Genomic DNA, 22,684 nt, shown 5'->3' with positions numbered 1-22,684 from the left:
GAAAGATGTGATAGAGGAAACTAGAGGAAATGTTTGCAATAGTCCTGTTCTGCCGATTTTAAAACGCACGGACCCTTCCAAACTTCCAATCTACAGATTTGTGATTGACCTCAGAGAGGTTAACAAAATAGTGACTCCGCAGTTTCCTGTGGTACCAGATATCACTGCATTATTGACGTTGATTCCTGCCTCAGCCTCATGGTTTACAGTGATCGATTTGAAGAATGCCTTTTTCAGCATTCCGATAGCCGAGGAAAGTAGAGACATTTTTGGTTTCTCCTTAGGAGGTCGCAGTTTCAGGTTCAAACGCGCTCCACAAGGCTATTGTGAGAGCCCTTCAATTTACAGCCAAGCATTGAAAAGTCAATTAGATGCTCTTGTACTTCCTCCTGGTGTTGCTCTGATTCAATACGTAGATGATCTTTTACTGGCCGCCGATGACAAGGAAACTTGCAAAACAGCTACAATTTCTTTATTACGTCATTTGTCCGACTTACATCACAAGGTTTCCCCTTCTAAACTGCAATATTGTTGCCAAGAAGTGACCTACTTAGGTCATCTTTTGTCAAAGGAGGGAAGAAGGTTGACCCCAGAGAGAATCAAAGCAATTTCACAGATGACTGTACTGTGGTAAATAATTTAATTACCGGTACTTAATTTGATGCGGAAAATCTATAACAATAGCTCAGTAAAATAAGAGGCAGAATCCGTGGTATTAGAGGTTCGGAACGGGCTTTATTCCAAAATCAATTCGAATTGATGGACTCCATATTCCATCACCACGAAGGTTCAGGAAGTGAAGGACCATACTTTATTGACAGATAATCATATTTATAGAAGAGGCATTATAGTGAAACAGATGCAGGAGGCGTAACAGTTGATAACAGAGATAAAATCATACATGCGTAACTAAAATGGGTGTAACTAGGCGTAACTAAAGAACGTCATTAGATATGATGTCATAAATGGGTGGTTCCATGAAAGAATTTCGCAATGTCAGCAAAAATACTTGGCAGAGATGCGCGCGCAGCAGCATGACGTGTGATTGACGTGTAACTAGAGGATGAAGGGGACTTGACATTTAGCTCTACATGTGGAGACAGAAGTCTGGGGTTATGTCAACCTAATCCCAAATCATATCTAATATCCTATGTTTAAAGAACTGTGTTATCCAAAAAGAGAGGTCTCTTAGGATAGAATCTTATTCTATACTGACTATACTGACTGTTAGTGCGTGTACAAGCGTCTAAGTGTCTACACTAGATGCGAGGGGGTAGGAATATTCCATGGAAACAGGGCTATGAATTACTTGCATGAGGGCAGCGAGGCCTGGCCCCTTTGCACGGAAGCTGGAAGAATGTTTACCTAAACTACTAGACAGGAATGCATCGGATGAGGAGCGGAGCAGAGCAGATAATCTTGAAGGTGAAATACAGTTTTTGGCAGGCAGATAGGCCGACAGGCCGAGTCAGGCACCGTTAGCCGCGCAGGGAGTAGGACAAAGTTCATGGATACAGATGCGAGCTCAGACTGGAGCTTTCAGAAGCAGAAGGCTAGGAAAAGGCTTAATGGCAGAATCAGGGCCTACTCGCCTGGACTGTAAAATGGGATAAATAAACCATATAAAACCGGTGGCCTTTCATACTTAGGAATAGAATATCCGGCCCATTCATGGCGGATCTGAAAGAGGACATGTTGACGGTGGACGCATATGTGTTTGCGTCTTCATAACTGGAACTGGAGGGAACATACATGTACTTGTGATTTATACATGAAACCGTTGGGGTCCAAGATAGGGGACATAACTGATCATAAAAATCCATATTTCCACATTCCCTCCTTGTCCCCTACTTGCCCTTAAGAGATATCAATCTTCATCAATCCGTTGATCTGTTCATATAACATCATTTGTTCTTCTTTCTTCTTCCGGGATCTTGAACGAAAACTTGGATGTGGGATACACGAGGTGGCACATAGACCACAAATCGCTGGCCCACATTGTAGACATAAGCAGCAACTGAATAGGATGAGAAAGCCAATACCTAGGAAGGAGAGCATTCTCCATCCCCAGGCTGACAACACGCCCCAGAACCAACCGGACCAAGTCCAGGTGCCTGGATTCTGGTGTATCTGGCTTACAATCTTATGAAGGCGGGTTATGGCTTTATATACTGACGGTGAATTTTCTGGTATGAAAATGCAACAACTTGATCCGATGACCCTACAAGCTCCGCCCCTATCGGCCAGGATGACGTCAAGGACAAGACGATTTTGAAGCACAACAATCCGCATAGCAGACTGCTCTTCTGTTAAATTGCCTAAGGCGGAAATAGTTTCGTTCACTACTGCTTCAAGGGTTCTGGTTAATCTACGTATCAGCTTACTATTAGTTACTGTACCTATATAAGGAAAGAAACCTTTATTGAAATCTGTGTATTTTTCCCATGCTGTTTCAGTGTAATCGACGATTGGGAGATCTCTCTGCTGTCTATTGTGTACTAAATGAGTATTTCTATGATAATCAGGAGGAGCTAAGAAAACAGGTGGTAGGAGGAATGCTATGTAACAGGTACCATCCCAATCTAAAGGTAGACGTATATATGCGGTCTGGCCACATATAACGTAGGAATGACGAGAAGCTCTAAATGTAGACTTGCCTTGATCACTGAATTCTATTACAGTGGTGCATTTACTATGGCCCATGTGTATGGAGCCATTCTTTCTTATACATAGTTCCCCTTTTACTGGGAATACGGACATGGCGGGCAATATTGGTGTAGCTTCAGATTCAACGTTCAGGATCATGAGATTAAGCGTGAAATTACCTAATCCATATACTTCATTTTCTAGATCAGTTCCTGTTCTTTTGGGAAGTCCCTCCTTGTTAGGGTAGCAGACTTTAAGCAAAACTAAGTTCAGGTTTCCCCATACCCAGTTGTCTTGATAAACTGCTGAGTTTGAATCTAAGGAATTTATTAAACTAAACCATGCTCCACAGGAGCCATTGTGTGTTAACGGATATGGAAAGAGAGGCAGAATTCCCTTGTAGTTCTGATAGGGAGGGAGTCGGCCACATATCCAACAATTTGTAGCATTGCTAGTCTGATGGGAATGATGTAACATACTAATAAAAGTGTTGTTGCGCAGCGCAAATCTATATGACAACTCATGCGGGGGTAATTCACTAAAGGAATGTTCAGCAGTAACATTGTAAACATGTTTAGAAATAGGATAATATATGTGCAACAATATACTTGCAGCGATTATTAAAAGACATAAGAAAAACAAAATTAATAACGTCACTGTGCAATGACTACGCAGTGATTTACAGTACGCATGTTTTTTCAACTGCATTTGATTATTTCTTTCTCTATTCCGGTCCAGAGGATACATGTCAGAGACAAATTCGACCGATTCACCTTGGAGAGGACTTAAACAATCAAATTGTCTGACTGACTGGACCTCAATTTAAGTCTATATAGTTCTGAGTTCGTTTGCTCAACCAAAGGGAGCTTTGAGTCTGTCTTTGAGGCAATACAGGGTTTAGTCTCTATATCGGATGGTAGTCCATAAAATTTCTTGATATGACTCAAATGTATCCAGCCTTTGCGACCTTCGATCTTCACGGCGGTCCTCGTGGTGAGCAGTACTAGTTGAGGCGATTTCCACCTAGGATCCAGCTGAGTCTTCCGGTCAAAATTCCGCACTAACACCAGGTCCCCGGGAACTACGTCATGGGGTTTCACCTCAGTGTTGTCGGGAAAGGCTGCAGCTACCTGTGAACGACAAGATTGTAGTGCAGACATCAAGGAAGCCAAGTAATCTGTCAGCATATTACAGTCCACGTCAGTTAGTTTACGAGGTATAGGCGTCCCCCACATATTTGGTGGTCTACCGAAGATCACCTCATACGGGGATAGCCCTGTTCGAGAGTGCGCTACCATTCTCATGTAAAAGAGTGCAACTGGTAGGGCTACTACCCAGTCGACACCTTTCTCCCTACATATTTTGGACAATCTAATTTTCAGAGTTTGATTATGTCGTTCCACGAGACCTGCTGCCTCGGGGTGTCGGACACAGTGAAATCTCCATTGATAACCTAACAAAAGTGAAACGTGTTTCATTAGTTCGGATGAGAACGGCTGGCCGTTATCTGAGTAGACAGCACGTGGTAAACCGTACCGTGGGAAGAATTCTCGAACTAACTGTTTGGCAGTAGTCGGGGCAGTGTAATCTGAAACCGGGTATGCCTCTGTCCAACGGGAAAGAGCACAAACAACTACAAGAACGTATTTGAATCCTCGACATCGTTCCATCTGGATATAATCCATCTGGAGGACTTCAAAAGGGTGATCAGGAGGCTGAAATCCACCCTGTTCTACGGGAATGCTTTTACCTGGGTTAAACTGACAACAGATCATACAGGTACGAACTTTTTGTTTAGCTGCTGCTCGTAAATTTTTGTTAAACCAAATGTGTTGAATGCTGTCTAGCATAGCTTTTTCTCCTAGGTGCGCTGGACTATGTATTGTATTAATGATAACTTGCACCATTGAGTCGGGAAGAAACCATATAGATTTTTCCTTCGTCATCCATCCCTGATCGGTTTGGATCCCTCCTAATTCAGTCCATTTCTTTATTTCTTCTGGTGTAGCATGTGTCTGTATGTCAATTACGTCAAGAGCGGGATCCTTAACCATCATGCAATGTGTTGGTGTCGGAACTATTGTCTTTGTCATGTCAGATGTGTGAGTTTGAGCAGTCTGTTTAGCTGTTCTGTCAGCTAGATCATTGCCTTGGGAAATGATATCAGTAACTTTCGTATGAGCTTTACATTTCATAATTGATATTGCAATGGGTAGATGTATTGCATCTAATAAGGCATGAATGAGGGGTCCGTGCTGAATGTGGGCACCGTGAGAAGTTAACCTCTCTCTCGCCACAGCACGCCGAAGTCATGGACGACTCCGAATGCATAACGTGAATCAGTGTATATGTTGACTTTCTTATTTGTGGCTTGAATACAGGCTTGTGTCAGAGCGATGAGCTCTGCTGCTTGAGCTGACAAGGTATTAATACGATTTGTTTCAATGACTTCAGTGTCTGTTGTGACTGCGTACGCGGCCACTAGCTCTCCTGTACTTGTTCTCATACATGAACCATCTACATACAACGTCAGGTCTGGATCTGACAATGGGACATCTGTCAAGTCTTGTCTGGGTTTCGTCGTGATAGTAATAATTTCAATACAATCATGTGCTAGTGGGTCTGTTCCATTTACTGGCAAAAGTGTGGCAGGATTCAATGTACTACAACGTCTGATTTCTATGTGTGGCTGAAACAATGTCAGTTCGTAACCGGTGAGTCTTGCTATAGTCAAGTGTTGTGTTTGCGTGCGGTTCAAGAGAACCTCTACTGCGTGTGGTACTTGTACTGTCAATTGATGTCCTAACACTATGGCATCGCTTTGTCTGATTGCTAAAGCTGTCGCTGCCACTGATTTCAGGCACGCAGGCAGAGCCTGAGCTACAGGATCTAATGTACTAGAAAAATAAGCACATGGTTTGTGTGCTCCTGCTTGTTCCTGTGTGAGTACTGACAAGGCAGTACCTTCGCGTTCTGTAACAAAGAGTGTAAACTGTTTACTGTAACATGGTGTTGCTAGGACAGGTGCTTGGCATAAAGCTTTCTTTAAGCTTTCAAAGGCGTGTGTATGTTCTTGAGTCCAAGGGAGGACAGTCGATGTGGCCGCCTCCTGTGTTGTCAACTGAATGAGTGGTTTTGCTAGAAATGCATACTGAGGGATCCACTGCCTACAATATGAAGTGAGGCCTATAAAAGCTCGTACCTCCTTTTGTGTCTTGGGTATTGGCATGTTAGCAATTAACTGGATGCGATCGGGTGTAAGCTGCCTTCCCTCCTTGGACAGCGAGTGACCAAGGTAAACAACTCGCTGAACACAGAATTGCAGCTTAGAAGGGGACACCTTGTGCCCCTTTTCGGCCAAAAATTGTAAAACCGTCAGTGAGGCTTTTTCACATTCAGGTTCGCTTCTAGCGGTGATCAGCAGATCATCGACATATTGAAGCAGGGCAGTGTTGACTGGCATGTGTATACTGTCAAGTTCTCGTTTCAGTGCTTGGCTATAGATGCTGGGGCTTTCTGTGAATCCTTGAGGTGCGCGTGTGAATTTAAAGCTTCGTCCATTTAAACTAAATCCGAACAAGTATTGGCTTTCCGGATCTATTGGGACGCTGAAAAAGGCATTCTTGAGATCAATTACAGTAAAGAATGTTGCTTCGGAATCAATGGCAGTCAGTAATGAAGAAATGTCTGGAACTACGGGGTATTGTGGTACAATACATTTATTTAATTCGCGCAGATCAATAACCAATCGATATACTGGCGGAGCTTTTGGATCAGTTCGTTTAAGAATCGGAATTATCGGTGAATTACATACATTGGAGTCGGTTTCCACAACCACTCCTTGGGTAATAAGCTCGTCAATGATTTGCAGTAAAGCCGATACCGCATCTGGTGGTAACTTGTATTGTCGCATACGTGGTAGTACCACTCCTGTCTTTAGTGTGACTCGATATGGTGTAATGTTCATGCAACCAACATCTGTAGGGCCTTGTGCCCATAAATGTGCGGGTAAAGTCTGCAGTCGGTGATCCATGTCTCGGGACACGTAGTGCCCTTTGAAATCACGTAAAAACAATCTTACTCCTTCCGGAGAACAACATATTATAGCTCCTAGAGCTTTCAATGTTTTTATACCTAACAGGTTTTCTGGACATGATTTAGTAAGCAATAAATCTGTAGTTCGTGTCAAAGGACCAATCGTAAGTGGAAGAGGCTGTGATACCTCGTTAATGATAGGTTTTCCTGAAAAACCAAGGGAAATATTCTGTGAGCCTGAGAGGGGTGCCCCTGGAACTTCACTACGTTTTATGGTTGTTCGGCTTGCCCCTGTATCAAGTAAAAATTTTCTATCCTGGCCTAATAGTTCACTGTGTACATAAGGTCCTTCTTGATCTACAGGGACCTCAATAAGGGGTAAGCCAACTTCCCTCTCTAGGCTGTTTCATGAGTATCGTTGATAATCAGGATAGTCATACTGTGCGGTCTGGTACATCTGTTGTGTCGTTGTCTGTGTGGCAGCAATAGGCTGCGGTGGTGGAGCTGGCATAGACTGCTGCGGAGCTGGCATGGCCTGTGCATGCTGCGGAGCTCCTTGTTGGTTCTGATCCTGTCTAAGTGGTCGTGGTCTTTCTTTTGTATTACCTATGGCGATATTATGTTTTAAAACTGGACAATCGTGTACATAATGACCTGGCTGTTTACAATAATTGCATGTCCCCTTTACAGAACCTGCTGAAACACTGGACTGTGTCATACCCTTTTTATGACCGTCAGCTGGAACTGTCTGGGAAACTAGCATTTTCATTTTCGTGTCTTTCATGCGTCTTTGTTCATGTTCTTGTTCCTCTCTAATTCTATTGTGATGGTACTGTAGCATTTGTAACATTTGTGACGGAGTGTTACCTTGCCAGGTACTCTCGAATTTTAATACTCTATTCTTAACTTGGGGCAGGGCATTTTCAACTAATTTTGTCACAAACAGATGTGGATAAGATTCGCTACTTGCTTTTATTCCACTATTTATACCAAAACATTTTTCGAATCGGGCATAAAAATCACTAGTGTCTTCATCTTGCTTTTGTTTACAGGCTGAGATTGCACCCCAGTCTTCCTTTTTCATAGTTAATAAACGTGGCAGTACCTGTACTAGTAAACCTGGTAGTATTTTGGTCTTTTCCCCAAGCCCTAAACCTGGACCTCGAGCTGTTTCTTCGTTTTCTAATGCTGTCCAATCTATCTTTTGGTCTCCCACCTCCCAATCCTTTTCCTTGAGTTTTTCGTAAATGCCCGCAGGCATTAATACCTTTAATATTTTCATAATGTCGGGATAGGTATACTCTCCCATGAGCAACATGTCTTTAATTTCACGGTGGAAACCCGCTGGGTCTTTGTCATGACTGGGTACCACTTTCTTCATTTCTAATAGTTCCATTTTGGATATGGGTGTGTATACAAACACACGTTTAAACTGATTGTCATCACCTTTTATCGGGTGCACTTCGCGTAAGGGATTCTGTCTATCCATATAATACGTCGTTCTTTCCTTGATGGGCAGTGAGACATGTTCGGGGCATACAAAAAGAATGTACTGCTTTCTGGATTCTAGTATTTCTCTAATTAACTCAGTACCTGAACCTCTCCATTTATTCGTGAGTAATTCAGTCAATATATCAGGTAAGGGACCAGGATCGGAGTGTTGGCTTTTATATAATACGAGAAGTTGTTGAATCATATAGATACCAGCTAAACGCTGTTCATCTGGGTTGAGGTTCAAGAACGTGTGTGCTAGTGTATCATCACTATATTTTCCGGGACTGTCAACCCAGTGAACGGCTGACCTGGCTAATTCTTGTTCGTCCATAGAATCGAGTATATGATAACCCCTTCGTTCTCGGAGTAATTTGTCAGCGGCTTGGAACGCATGTTCGGGGGACCTTATATTTATTATAGGTGTTTGGAAATTTCTGTTATTATCTGGACGTATCGGACGTATCGGATCAGTAAAGCATCTAGTATTATTGCAAGATCTTCCTCTACCTACATAGGCCACTGTTTCTAACTGTCCTGTGGGCAGTTCTAATTCTTCCTCCTCTTCGGTTTGTTCAGGCTGGTCTACTGCTAATCTTTCTTCGTGTATTCGTTCTATTTCTTTGCGTATTTTTCGGCACATAGCTATTATACTTAATCGTTTATCATGTCTCCCTTCTGATATATTCCGACTCCATGTGGTAAGAATTTGCATTTCTTCCGGATTTACTCCTGGTCGGTCTTGATTTCTGACCACACAATTTATGAGGAAACGTAACAGTTCTCCCTGTATCTCCACTTTCTGGTACTCCATGGCTCTATTAATACTTTCAGAGTCTCGCCCTGACTGGACAAAGTGATATATATTTTCTAAATGTGTAGTCATTCCTGGTAGCCTCCCTAAATATATTGCAGCTCGTCGGATACGTAATGATGCCAACAGCATTTCGTCCTTTTTGCCGGGCACAGGGTCATATCTACAATCTACTAGAAGTTCCTTAAGCGTGTCGGGAGTTACTAGTTTGGGCGTACGTTGGTGGGCTAATTCTTGAAAGGAAAGTTTGTTTACTCTGGGTGGCGTGGAAAAAATGTTTGTTGTACCTCCTGTAGCACCGCCTGGGGTGCTGGGTGTGAAAGGATTCGTTGAACGTGATATAGCAACCATAGGTGTGGGTACAGCTGTAGAAACAGATGTGCTTGCCGGAACTTGTATCGGAGTTTGTTGTTGCGGAGGTACAGACGGAGGAGGGTCTTGGCGTTGAACCCCCTCGGCAGGCGGTCTATGTGGCGCGGTACTAGCATACTCGGGAGCTGCGTCGTCTAAATAAGAAGAAAGAAAAACATCTTCTGCGGTTCTGGGATGCCCTTTGGGATGTGCTTTTATCGGAAACAATGGGGGTGGCAAGTCTTTGGGTATCTCCAGAGTAGCCTTAGGTAACCCTTCGGCCAGAAGAGGATACATACCATTCATAAGGGCATTTCTTTGTCTGTCTACTTGTTCTGTTTTTGCTCGGGTACCTTCTTCAATTAATAGATTTTCTCGGACTTTATCTGAATTCTCCTTACTCTTCTCTTCCTGTCTACGTGCTTTTTCTGTACGTCTATACGATTCTTTACGCCATAATTCAATGGCATCTTTCTGTGATTGTCTAGCTTTCTTTTTCCATAATTCTTCCTCTACTTTCATGATGCAATCTGCATCCCAGGTCCCAGCTGCGGGCCACCTCTGACTTTCTGGTAATTCCTTGGTGTAGTCTACCCATAAATCAAGAAATAATATGGCGTCTAGGCCATGTTTATGATACATGAAGTACCCTGGAGTGTCCCTAGGAGGAATGGGAACAGCTTCTTCGAGTACCCCTTTTCTAGTTTTGATCTGTCTTAATTTCGAAAAGAGCGGCATATTGAGAACTGATCTGATACCTAATTCTGAACACGTTTTAATACAACAAAACACAATAATGAACAGTCATTCACACCACGATATGCAGAACGTATTTAAAACATTTTAACATTTAATATTTAATGAACAACAATGATGGCCATTTAGGGAACTAGTCACTAAGCATAATACTCGGCACTAACTAGGTAATTCTGAATTATATACTAGACATACTTGATATACTGCTGAACAGTACAGATACACTGCTGAAACGGTGCAGACCGGATTTGTGTACCCAAACCCGTCTTGACCGGCACAACCTATGTGCACGTCAGAACGCCTCCCCGACAATGGTACTCACCGGGTAGCTCGGAACGGAAGGCCTCGGAACTGAACTGAACTGGACTCGGACTGGACTCGACTCGAAACTTCGGAATTTCGGAACCTGGTGGGCCTCTGTATACCTCGGATCTTGCTCTCTCAGCTAGGCTCTGGTCGGGATACTTCGCACTTCTCACCGCCTCGTCTGGGTGTTGATCGCAGCCTCAGTTACCCCCGCTCGGCAGGAGGGAGATACAGGAAATCCTGTGGGTACGCGTTGTTGTCCGTCCAGCTGTGGCAAGAGACCGGGCCTGCAACGCACCTCCGGCGCGTGAGATGAGAAAGTGTCCCTGTTCGGGCGCCATTTATGTGGTAAATAATTTAATTACCGGTACTTAATTTGATGCGGAAAATCTATAACAATAGCTCAGTAAAATAAGAGGCAGAATCCGTGGTATTAGAGGTTCGGAACGGGCTTTATTCCAAAATCAATTCGAATTGATGGACTCCATATTCCATCACCACGAAGGTTCAGGAAGTGAAGGACCATACTTTATTGACAGATAATCATATTTATAGAAGAGGCATTATAGTGAAACAGATGCAGGAGGCGTAACAGTTGATAACAGAGATAAAATCATACATGCGTAACTAAAATGGGTGTAACTAGGCGTAACTAAAGAACGTCATTAGATATGATGTCATAAATGGGTGGTTCCATGAAAGAATTTCGCAATGTCAGCAAAAATACTTGGCAGAGATGCGCGCGCAGCAGCATGACGTGTGATTGACGTGTAACTAGAGGATGAAGGGGACTTGACATTTAGCTCTACATGTGGAGACAGAAGTCTGGGGTTATGTCAACCTAATCCCAAATCATATCTAATATCCTATGTTTAAAGAACTGTGTTATCCAAAAAGAGAGGTCTCTTAGGATAGAATCTTATTCTATACTGACTATACTGACTGTTAGTGCGTGTACAAGCGTCTAAGTGTCTACACTAGATGCGAGGGGGTAGGAATATTCCATGGAAACAGGGCTATGAATTACTTGCATGAGGGCAGCGAGGCCTCGCCCCTTTGCACAGAAGCTGGAAGAATGTTTACCTAAACTACTAGACAGGAATGCATCGGATGAGGAGCGGAGCAGAGCAGATAATCTTGAAGGTGAAATACAGTTTTTGGCAGGCAGATAGGCCGACAGGCCGAGTCAGGCACCGTTAGCCGCGCAGGGAGTAGGACAAAGTTCATGGATACAGATGCGAGCTCAGACTGGAGCTTTCAGAAGCAGAAGGCTAGGAAAAGGCTTAATGGCAGAATCAGGGCCTACTCGCCTGGACTGTAAAATGGGATAAATAAACCATATAAAACCGGTGGCCTTTCATACTTAGGAATAGAATATCCGGCCCATTCATGGCGGATCTGAAAGAGGACATGTTGACGGTGGACGCATATGTGTTTGCGTCTTCATAACTGGAACTGGAGGGAACATACATGTACTTGTGATTTATACATGAAACCGTTGGGGTCCAAGATAGGGGACATAACTGATCATAAAAATCCATATTTCCACAGTACCAAGCACACAGAGAGAAGTGCGTGCGTTTTTGGGTATTACATCATACTGCAGGCAATGGATCCCAAATTTTTCTCTCATGGCAAAACCATTGGTAGCCCTGACTGGAAAAGGTGTTCCGAGCCCTTTGCCATGGTCGGATGAATGTCAACAGAGCTTCTCCGACTTACGTGATGCGCTGTGTTCAGCTCCTGTGTTGGGTACTCCTGACTACAGTAAGCCGTTTACCCTATATGTCCATGAAAGAGAAGGTTGTGCATTGAGTGTCTTGACGCAACAATTTGGTGACAAACAGCGACCTTGTGCGTATTTTTCATCCACATTAGATCCGGTAGCCAGAGCATTGCCAAGTTGTTTGAGAGCTACAGCAGCAGCTGCAGTGTCTATTCGACAGTCTGCTGGACTAGTCATGAACAACATGTTAGTAGTCATGGTTCCACATGCTGTGGACACACTCATGAATCAAACGAAAACTCAGCACCTCACCAGTGCTAGACTATCAGGCTATGAGCTGACACTTTTGGCAAGTCACATTCAGATCAAGCAATGCAAACCTACGACTAATTATTGTTTGATGTATGTTTATTGTCTGTTTTAGATACCGGGTTGGGAATGAGAAATATTCGTGTAATGTTGCCTAAAGACATATTTCGTGTATTTAAGGAGCAACCCACTCCTTGCAATTTGAACAGTCTCGTAGATTCTGCCTCTGTGTGGTTCCTATGACTTCTGTGTCCCTGCAGTAAATAAACCTTGGTCTTTGACGCCACCATCGAGAAGCCCGTGTCTCTGTTTATTTGTGCACCAAGGCAGGAAGGAACTCAGGGGTCTTTGGGTGTTGTTTCCCTGACACCTCTGGACTCTTAAAAAAGTCCAGAACCTCAGGAACCCAGTTATTAAACATTGCTTTGTGTTTTCCTAGTCATTTTTACTTCACCTATACACCAGTCCACTCAAACTATCACACCCACACCACACCTCACTTTTCACATCCGCAAAAAATACGGAAAACCTCCGGCAAAGAGCCCCCTTGCGGGGGTCTGTTGAGCATTGCAACGCCGACCCTACGAGGAGCTGCCCGATGATGAAGCATGACACCCCTTGGGCAGTGTGAGGGCCCTAGCTCCTGAGGGAGCAGTTCCCCGATCTGTCTCCACAGGTAGCTTCCGACCTTTTCTTTTCCTCTTATATCAGTAACTGCGTACCATTCACTGTACATATCAAGAGTCAAATAGCAATATTATTTTTTTTATTTTTTTATTTTATATAAAAATTTTATTGTGCAGAGAAAAAGGGTACAAGCACGGGCCTACAACCTCCTGGGCCGGCCGCTAGTATGCAGAAATGATAAAGCAGTTCAAAAACAATGACTGGCCCGCAGGGGCTCCGCTAAATGACAGGAGATCAAGCTGCACATTAAGGAAGTCAGGATACACCCTTTTTACATAACTATCAACCAAAGTAAAGAAAAACAAAAAGCAAGGCGAAAAACATTGAAAGGGCGTCTAACCATAGCAGAGGAACTCCACATAGGACCACCCTAGGGTGGTCAATAAAAGGGGGGTCTGAGAGGGAGGGGGGGGCCACGGGAAAACCAAATCTATACTCAGATGAACAGAGTAAGCAAGGAACCCTCAAGGATCAGGGGGACAAGGCAACCTCAGACGAAAAATAAAATAGCAATATTATTGATTCAGTCATCTGTTCTTAGGATTGCTAGTGTTTAACAATGTAGTGATGTTTTTTGCACGTTTGCATATTTAACATGTTTAGTCAGAAAATATTATTTCATGTTGCTAGAAATCCTATGTCCCTTTGTTTGTTTTTCGTTTGCCTTTTTCACTGAAATTAAAAGGTAATATCTACACTTCTACTTGCTTGTACCAAATTCAGTTTGGGAGAATCAGGTCTGTGGATTTGCATATTTGTTTCTGAATAAGTGTGTGCTTTCATATGATTATTTCTTTACCATACTTACTACATTTTACCTACGTGTCATTTTGTGTCTTTGGGTAGGAAACACAAAAGTGTTCAAACAAGCCTCGCTCTACACGATTAGAATAGGGGTATGGTGGGGTATGACATCCCATCCTTCTGTTAAAGCAACCCCCTAGCTTACAGCCTAGAGAGGAAATACCAGAGTGACAAAATGGCCCGTCAAAATCTTGTCTTTTTTTGGGTTCTCTAAGACCTGATAAACCACAAGTTTTAGTCCTCCTGTGTGCTGTTTTATTCAGAAACTATTGATACAGGCGTTCTTCCATCTATGAATTAAGTTCTCTTTATTTCTTTAGATGTTTGCACCAGAACATCGACCAGATCCAAAAAATGATGTTGGGGTCAAATACAGTGTGAAGCATCGGCCTTTTCCTGAAGACGTCGATAAGATTCCATTTGTAAAAGCTGACTTGAGCATTCCAGACCTGCACGATATTGTTACTGAGGAGGTGAGGGTGACAGTTGACAACCTTTTCATTTATTTTAGCGAGTGTGTGTGTGTCTGTATGTCAGTGTCATACTTGCCGGGCATTCACTCCAGCAGCACGGTAGGAGTGAATAGTCTTACATCAGATGGGTTATCCACTGATTCTTTGCCTGCGAGTCAACAACACATTGATCAGGTATGGCTTCTGCTTCTAGGGAAAGAACAATGTGCTTTTGCGGCAGAAACAGTTGGTCCGCAAGCTTAGTTTTTGTGAATCATGATACATTAGGTTGCGGTTAGTTACATTGAGTTCATTTAGCGTATAGCAGAGATGCGTTCAACATAAGCCCAGGAGGCCAAGAGCCATGGAAGATTTCCAAGATGACCGTTGACTAGATTTCTTGTATAAAAATGTGTTTTGCATGCATATCCAGAGAATCTGGCATGGGCCGGACATTCCTGGACCCACTCTAGACACCACAGTGTAAAGGAACAATAGTCAGTAAGATAATTAAGTGCTTGACCTTTGAATGTATTTTTTTAAATTTTCTGTTATTTTAGTAATCTATTGTCTACTATATTTTCAGTTAGAACTCAGACATGACAAGCTGAAGAAAGTAATGGCCAAGCAGATTGCTTATGAGACTGATCTTGATCTGCTTAAAGAGGAAGAGTGGAAAAAAAATAGCTATCCAGATCCAGCCGTAGCTTGCAAGCCACCAGTGACTTCAGAGGAATTCCAAACTGCACGCCTTCTACTATCGCATTTTGGGTTCCTCTCTCTAGAGGCCCTTAAGGTAAAAATATGTGCCATGCAACAGAAATCAAAGTGTGCATTGCTGTTTGTGGGGCAAATTAGTATATCTTGTATGTCATATTGGTCTGTGAAAAATTGAGCTTTTGGAACTTCTAATACCTCTTAGCTCATAAGCTCAGTAGTAGAAGTAATATACACTTTATTTTAGTTAAAAATCATAACACTTCAATTAAGTACAGCACATAAAAACATATAATAATCACATTATGTAAATTCTAGGTATTATCTATTATCAATCAGTTACAAATATTCTTTGTTAAGTATGTGGTAGGAAAGCTTCATTACTGCTCCCATGTGCTAAAATTAAACTTAAGCTGTCAAATAAATCATTGCATATAATTTGGTTCACAAGTATTATATAGCTATAGAAACCAGGGTATGTTATCGTTAATAAACTATAGCATCTATATCTGAAAAAACCACGTTAGTTAGATTCCTCACCTTAGAATATCCCCAGGCGTCAAGCTGGATCCGGAAAGATTTTTCGTCGGCAATACCCCTTGCGCGTCGCTAGGCGTCGTCTGCGGCTCCGCGTCCGTCGTCGGCGTCGTGTGCCGGAATGACGTCGTCGGAGTACTTAGACGCCGCCCTCGCACGCTGATGTCAGTTCTTCTTTTTTCCGCACCAGACAGCGCCGATCCGGGAAGAGCTTACCCCTTTAGTCACTTTTTGACAAAAACTTTTTGGACTCTTTTGTCTACTCGTCGACTCGAACTGGTGCCGGTAGGATGCCTGGTTTTAAAGCCTGTGACTCCTGTCACCGACTGGTGTCGGTAACGGACCACCATCTCCGGTGCCTTTACTGCCTTGGGGCCGACCACGATGCGGAGTCATGCCTCGACTGCCGGGCCTTGACCTCGAAGGCTAGGCGAGAGCTCTAGCACTTGGCTCCGCGCCGTTCACGGTCCCGGTCCAGGAGGAGGTCGAAGGACCGGTCGGGGAGCCGCAGCCACCATCACCGCTCGTTGGGTTCCAAGTCTTCGGGTAAGTCGAAGCATAGTAAAAAGTCCAAGAGACGACATCGCTCTTCGGACTCCCCTCGCCGGTTGTGCGACTCGGTCGAGGGTCCGGGTGGTACCACCCCAGCGGCTCCGCCGGAGCCGCAGGAGCCACGTCTGTCCCCATACCCGCCATTCCCTGGGACTGACGCGACTCCAGCGGAGATCAGTGCCTTCCTCTCTGCCATGAAGGGCTGGTTCCGCCGTCGACGCCTGCCGGCGTGCCTTCGGGCCCCGCGGGTTGACTGGGAGGCCTAGCGAGCCGGGGGCTCCGGCCACGGCGCCGTCGTCTACTTCGGTCCCGACGCCGCAGGTCACCGTGGGATCCAGGCCTGGTTCTCAGTCGATGCCGGTCGACCTCACGACGCCTCCTCTGCTGGCGTCGACACCGGTTCCACCCCCGGCGCTGTCTCCGGACGACGCCGTTCCCCGGTTCAGCCCCGGTCTGGCGCCGCAGGATGACCATTTCATCTTCCGCCCGGCTCCGGTCATTCCCCCTGTTTATCAGGAATCGGATGACGGTGGCAACTGGGAGGGGTCCGATGACCCTCTGGCCCAGCAGGGCCAGTTATCACAGGACTGGGCAGATGAGCTGGGGGATCCTAGTGACCTTGACACCTCCCCTGACACTGGCTTCATCTCTCCTCCGACTGTGGCTTCGGAGGAAGGTGCTACCTTTTCTATGGCGTTGCGTAAGGCGGCCGAAGCCCTCGGGCTGGAGCTCCCTACTGTGGCCGTGAGGACTAACCTCCTCACTGAAGTGCTCCAACCGTCAGCAAGCTCCTCGGAGCCTCTGCTGCCATTTAGCGAAGCACTGATGGACGTTCTCAAGGGCACCTTGTCCAAGCCCTCCTCCTGTGGATCGGAACGTGGCCCGACGCCACCGCCCTGCACCGGGCGACCCCAGTTTTCTGTCCCAACACCCCACCCCTGAGAGCCTGGTTATCCAGGCCTCTATTTCCCAGACCTCCTTCCCGTCCACTCCCCCGGATTGGGAATCCAAGAGACTGTAGCAGCTTGGCAAAAAGCTGTTCTCCTCCTTTCGTTTAGGGCTGCGGTCGATTAACACCGCTTGTCTCTTGGACCATTACTCCCCCTCTCTGTGGGATACGGTGGAGGACATGCTGCCCCTGTGTCCGGAGGAGGCCCGGACACGGCTCGCCCAGGCTCTTGCCGATGGACGGGACGCAGCGCGGTATGCCATCCGATGTGGTTTGGACACGACGGACTCGCTTGGCAGGGCAATGTCGTCCACGGTGGCGCTTCGTCGTCACGCCTGGTTGCGGTCCACGTCTTTTTGCGGGGATGTCCAGAGCACCCTCATGGACATGCCCTTTCATGGCGATCGCCTCTTTGGCGACAAAGCGGACAGTGCGCTGGAGCGCTTTTAGGACTCCAGGGCTACGGCCAAGTCCTTGGGTCTCTCGGCCCGCGCCCGCAAACTTCCGCTTTTCGCCCCTTTCGTGGCCAAGGTAGGGGTGCCCCCACACGTCTGCCTAGCCACAGGCCGCAGAACCATCCTCCACGCGGTCGCGGACATGGATTCCGCCGAGGCGGTACAGGGGGACAACGTGCTGGTCCATCCACATCCACCCCAGCAGCATCCGACTCAAAGTCTTCCTGGTCCGTGCTTTCAGGCCCATTCCACGCCAGTGGGCGGCAGAGTTCGCCATCACCTGCTCCACTGGCGTTCCATCACTTCGGACGATTTGCAGCACCCACCTGTCCAAAGGGGCTACTCCCTCCCCTTCGAGACGACCCCTCCAGCCATGCCACCGCATGTCGGGGGATCACTTGAATCTTCTACGGGAGGAAGTTGCGGCCCTCTTGGCCAAAGGGGCCATCGAGCGCGTTGCTGGTCCAGAAGTAGGCCGTGGTTGTTATTCCCACTACTTTCTGGTTCCCAAGAAGGGCAAAGGGGGCCTACGCCCTATCTTGGACCTCAGGAGCTTCAACCCCTTCCTTCGGAAGGAAAGGTTCAAGATGCTCACCTTAGCTCAACTTCTGGCTGCCCTAGACCCCGGAGACTGGATGGTAGCGTTGGACTTGCAGGACGCTTATTTTCACATCCCCGTCCTGCCGGCCCACCGGCGTTACCTGTGGTTCACGGTGGGTCAGGAGCATTTTTAGTTTACTGTGCTCCCCTTCGGCCTCACCAGTGCCCCTTGGATGTTCACGAAAGTGATGGCGGTGGTCGCAGCTCATCTGCGCAGATCAGGGGTTCCAGTCTTCCCCTATCTCGACGACTGGCTTTTGAAGGTGGGCTCGCCCCAGCAAGTCGTCTCCCACCTCCAGACTACGGCCGACCTCCTGCATTTGCTGGGGTTCTCTATCAGTGTGCCGAAGGCGCATCTGAGTCCCTCCCAAACGCTCCTCTTTATCGGGGCGGTTCTAGACTCGGCGCAGTTCCGGGCTTATCCTCCGGAACAGCGGGTCTGGCATATTCAGGCTCTGATTCCCATCTTTCAGCCTCTATCCCGGGTTTCGGTCAGGTTGGTGCTCTGGCTTCTGGGTCTGATGGCCTCCTGCATCCTGTTAGTGCATTACACCAGGTGGCGAATGCGGGCTCTGCAGTGGGACCTGAAGTTTCAGTGGGCCCAGCATAGGGGCAACCTGTCCGACCATGTCTTGATCTCGGAAGGCACCGCAAAGCAGTTGCAGTGGTGGCTCACGGACCGCGGTTGGGTTAGCGGCAGATCCCTCTCCCTACCCCAACCGGAGCACGTAGTAGTGACAGATGCGTCCCTCCTGGGATGGGGGGGCCACATGGGGGAGGTGGAGATCAGAGGACTCTGGTCTCCGACGGAGTCTCGGCTCCATATCAACCTTTTGGAGCTGAGAGCGAACCGACTTGCACTGAAGGCATTCCTTCCCGTTGTCCGGGGAAGTGTGGTGCAGGTGTTCACGGACAACACCACCGCCATGTGGTATTGCAACAAACAGGGCGGGGTGGGGTCGTGGACCCTTTGTCAGGAGACTCTGGGCCTCTGGACATGGCTGGAACATCAGGGCATCACCCTGGTGGTTCAACATCTGGCGGGCTCTCTGAACGCCAGAGTAGAGAAACTCAGCCGCTGGTGCATGATGGATCACGAATGGCGTCTAAACTCGGACGTGGCGCAAGGCCTCTTTCGGCAGTGGGGAGAGCCTTGGTTAGATCTATTTGCCACCGAAGAGAAGGCGCAATGTCAGCAGTTCTGCGCGTTGGAGTTTCCAAGGCAGCACTCGCTCGGGGACGCCTTTCGTCGCGAGTGGAGTTGCGGTCTGTTGTACGCCTTCCCGCCTATATCACTTCTGGCCAGAGTGCTGAAGATCAGGCGCGACCGGGCCCAAGTCAACTTGGTGGCTCCGGATTGGGCATGAAGGTACTGGTATCCCGAGCTACTCAGTCTGTCAATCGATCCCCCGATACGATTGCCTCTTCAGGAGTACCTTCTGTCGCAGTAGCAGGGGACGGTCCTCCACCCGAACCTGTCCAGTCTCCACCTCTATGTGTGGAGATTGAGCGGCGACAGTTGATGCCATTTGACTTGCTTCCTGAAGTCTGAAATGTGATTCTGGCAGCCAGGCGTCCCTCCACAAAATCGGTATACGCCTGCAGGTGGAACAAATTTGTGGCATGGTTTACAGCAAAGGCTGTGGATCCCCTTTCCGCCCCTCTTTCTGAGGTTCTCCTCTTTCTTCTTTCCATGGCCCAGCAGGGCTCTGCTCTGGGCACTTTTAAAGGTTATCTTTCAGCTCTTTCTGCTTTCTTACGCCTTCCTGATCAGCCTTCTCTTTTCAAATCCTCTGTTGTTTCTCGCTTCTTCAAAGGCATTACTCTTATGTTTCCTCCTGTCCCTTTTGTAATACATCAGTGGGATTTGAACCTGGTCTTGATATATCTGATGTGCGCTCCCTTTGAGCCTCTTCATAATTGTCCCCTTCGTCTTCTGACTCTTAAGACTGCTTTCCTGGTTGCCATTACCTCGGCTAGACGGGTGAGTGAGCTCCAGGCTCTATCTTCTAAGCCTCCTTTTCTTTCTGTCCATCCAGACAAGGTTGTCCTCCGGACTCGTCCTTCCTTTCTTCCTAAAGTGGTGACTGCCTTTCACATCGGGCAGTCTGTCACGTTGCCCACCTTCTTTCCGCCTCCACATCCTTCGAAGGAGGAAGAGAGGCTCCACCGTCTGGACCCAAAACGGGCGCTGTCCTTTTATTTGGACTGTACCAAACAGTTCCGGGTGGACGACCAACTCTTTGTTGGCTACGTTGGCGCTAAGAAGGGGCGGGCTGTACACAAGCGAACCATCTCGCGGTGGGTCATATTATGTATAAAAGCTTGTTACTCCTTGGCTAAAAAGGATTCTCCTGTAGGGCTGAGGGCCCATTCCACCCGGGCCACAGCGGCGACCACTGCCCTGGGCCGGGGAGTCCCCTTGCAGGACATCTGTCAGGCAGCAGCGTGGGCCTCGCTGCACACGTTTGCCAAGCATTATTGCCTGGACAGCCAAGTCCGTAGAGACTGCTTCTTTGGCCGTTCTGTTCTCCATGACTTTGTGGTGTGATCTTGGTTCACCGACTCACCACCGGGGTTGGTATTGCTGGGGTATCTATTCTAAGATGAGGATTCTAACTAACGTGTTTCTTTCAGATGAACAAGTTACTTACCTTCGGTAACGATATATCTGTAAGAAACATTAGTTAGTTCGATTCCTCACCGACCCACCCATCCTCCCCGTTCTGCGAACCGACATCTAGGGTTAAGGTTATCCTTTTTAGGGCCCTAGACTTTTTGGCACCAGTGTCGGTTTCTTGCATGGCTCTGCGTTTCTGGCGCGGAAAGCTATGTACAAGAACTGACGTCAGCACGCGAGGGCGGCGTCTTAGTACTCCGACGACATTCCGGCGCACAACGCCGGCGACGGACCCGCAGACGACGCCTAGCGACGCGCAAGGGGTATTGCTGACAAAAAATCTTTCCGGATCCAACCTGACGCCTGGGGATATTCTACGGTGAGGAATCTAACTAACTAATGTTTCTTACAGATGCATCGTTACCGAAGGTAAGTAACTTGTTCTTCAATTCAGTTTACCAAGCTAAAAATTGGCAAAAATATGCAGTACACGTGGTTGTAAACCAGTAAGCTTCAAGTCACCAGATTTGGGTTAGAAATCCTTCAGGATTGCTTGTGCAACATCTTGCTGTGCACATGCATATATGTCCAGCTCCAGCTGTAAATTACATATGACCATTGTAAAACACACCTTATCGTTATTAAACATCTTAAAACCACACTAAAGACTGAATCATTGTCGTTTGCAAACATGCTTGCGCCATTTGCATAGTTGAGCTTAGCATAAAATGTAATCGCCGTTGTACAATACACCACATTATACTATTTGTAAAAGGGTTATAACTCTTCCACAATTCATTAGAAATAAAATTAATCTCAACATTTTTTACAGCTCTATCTCCGCACAAGCCCAACTGCAAATACATATCTGCTTAGACTATAAACTATATGCGGGGAAGTATCCGTTTTTAGGATCCTTAGTGCTTCTACATGTCTATTAAATCCCAAGTTGCAGCATATGGGGCGAATCCATGTAGTTCTGGAGTTTGCATATACGTGACAAAAAAATAAAATGTGCGCCAAAGTTTCTTTAAAATGCAAAGTGCTCAGGGTACAGTTGTGATCACCAGCCGCCCCCATTAAAATGCTTCCATCTCAATGTGTATGACATAATCCGGAGAATGTCATATATCGAAATTTCATATGGACTGTATTAGCGAATTGGGGACTGGACTGTACATCACTCAAAAAGACTTCAAAATGTGAATTAGGTTTAATGAGCAAAAACTGCTGACAACCTACCCAACCTAGAATTCTGATGTAAATTGATACGCACGTGTTCCCAATAAATCAATTTTAAATGCTTTTTGGAAAGTACGGTCAAGGATTGTGGAAAGTCCATTAAAAAAAAGACTTGAAATGTGACTGTGAGCGTCTGCTTTGTAGTGCGAGAAGCACAGCTTGAGGCAGTCAGAGCCCCTAACTTTGAGTGTGCTCTCCTGAGCTTGGCTTGGTGGCATCGATCGCACTGCTCTCCCTTAGATTCTTGGGATGAAAATACTGTTGCATTTGCCACAAAAAGATGTCCTTATTAGTCCCACGTGACTTGTGCATGAGGTGTCTGGGCTCTGAACACAACCTTGTGATCCTGCTATTTGATACCACGCTCCCTTTGACTAAGTTCCGCAGAGGTAGGCCAAAACATTCATTTCATTAAAAAAAAAAAACAAGTATCATAGAAAGCAGAAATCCTCTTCTTCTTTGGGGAAACAATCCCAATAATGAGACTTTTAGGATCCATTGACTGCATCACCTCCAGAAGGTGGCATTGTTTACCCCTTTGAGCTGCATCCAAAAGTGTCTTTATTCCCGTCGGTGGAATCCAGCTGAAGTGCTAGCATTAAACCTGCTCACCAGGAAGGCTAGGTCTAACATTT

At 46.3% G+C, this 22,684-nt stretch overlaps 1 protein-coding gene across 6 annotated transcripts in view; it reads left to right on the top strand.

The window, feature by feature from the left end:
• The window catches only part of RALGAPB (Ral GTPase activating protein non-catalytic subunit beta), a 2,310,294-nt gene that overhangs the window by 1,313,177 nt on the left and 974,433 nt on the right, over positions 1–22,684 (top strand). For all 6 annotated transcript variants that reach the window (XM_085618929.1, XM_085618931.1, XM_085618928.1 and 3 more), the window contains exons 21-22: positions 14,246–14,398; positions 14,964–15,173. In XM_085618929.1, the coding sequence (XP_085475055.1) occupies positions 14,246–14,398; positions 14,964–15,173 (363 nt within the window). The remainder of the gene's footprint in view (positions 1–14,245; positions 14,399–14,963; positions 15,174–22,684) is intronic.

This window comes from Triturus cristatus, chromosome 7 (genome assembly GCF_964204655.1).
Source record: "Triturus cristatus chromosome 7, aTriCri1.1, whole genome shotgun sequence".
NCBI classification, from domain to species: domain Eukaryota; kingdom Metazoa; phylum Chordata; class Amphibia; order Caudata; family Salamandridae; genus Triturus; species Triturus cristatus.
Note: the sequence above shows the minus strand (reverse complement) of the source record. Positions and strands in the feature narration are given on the sequence as shown.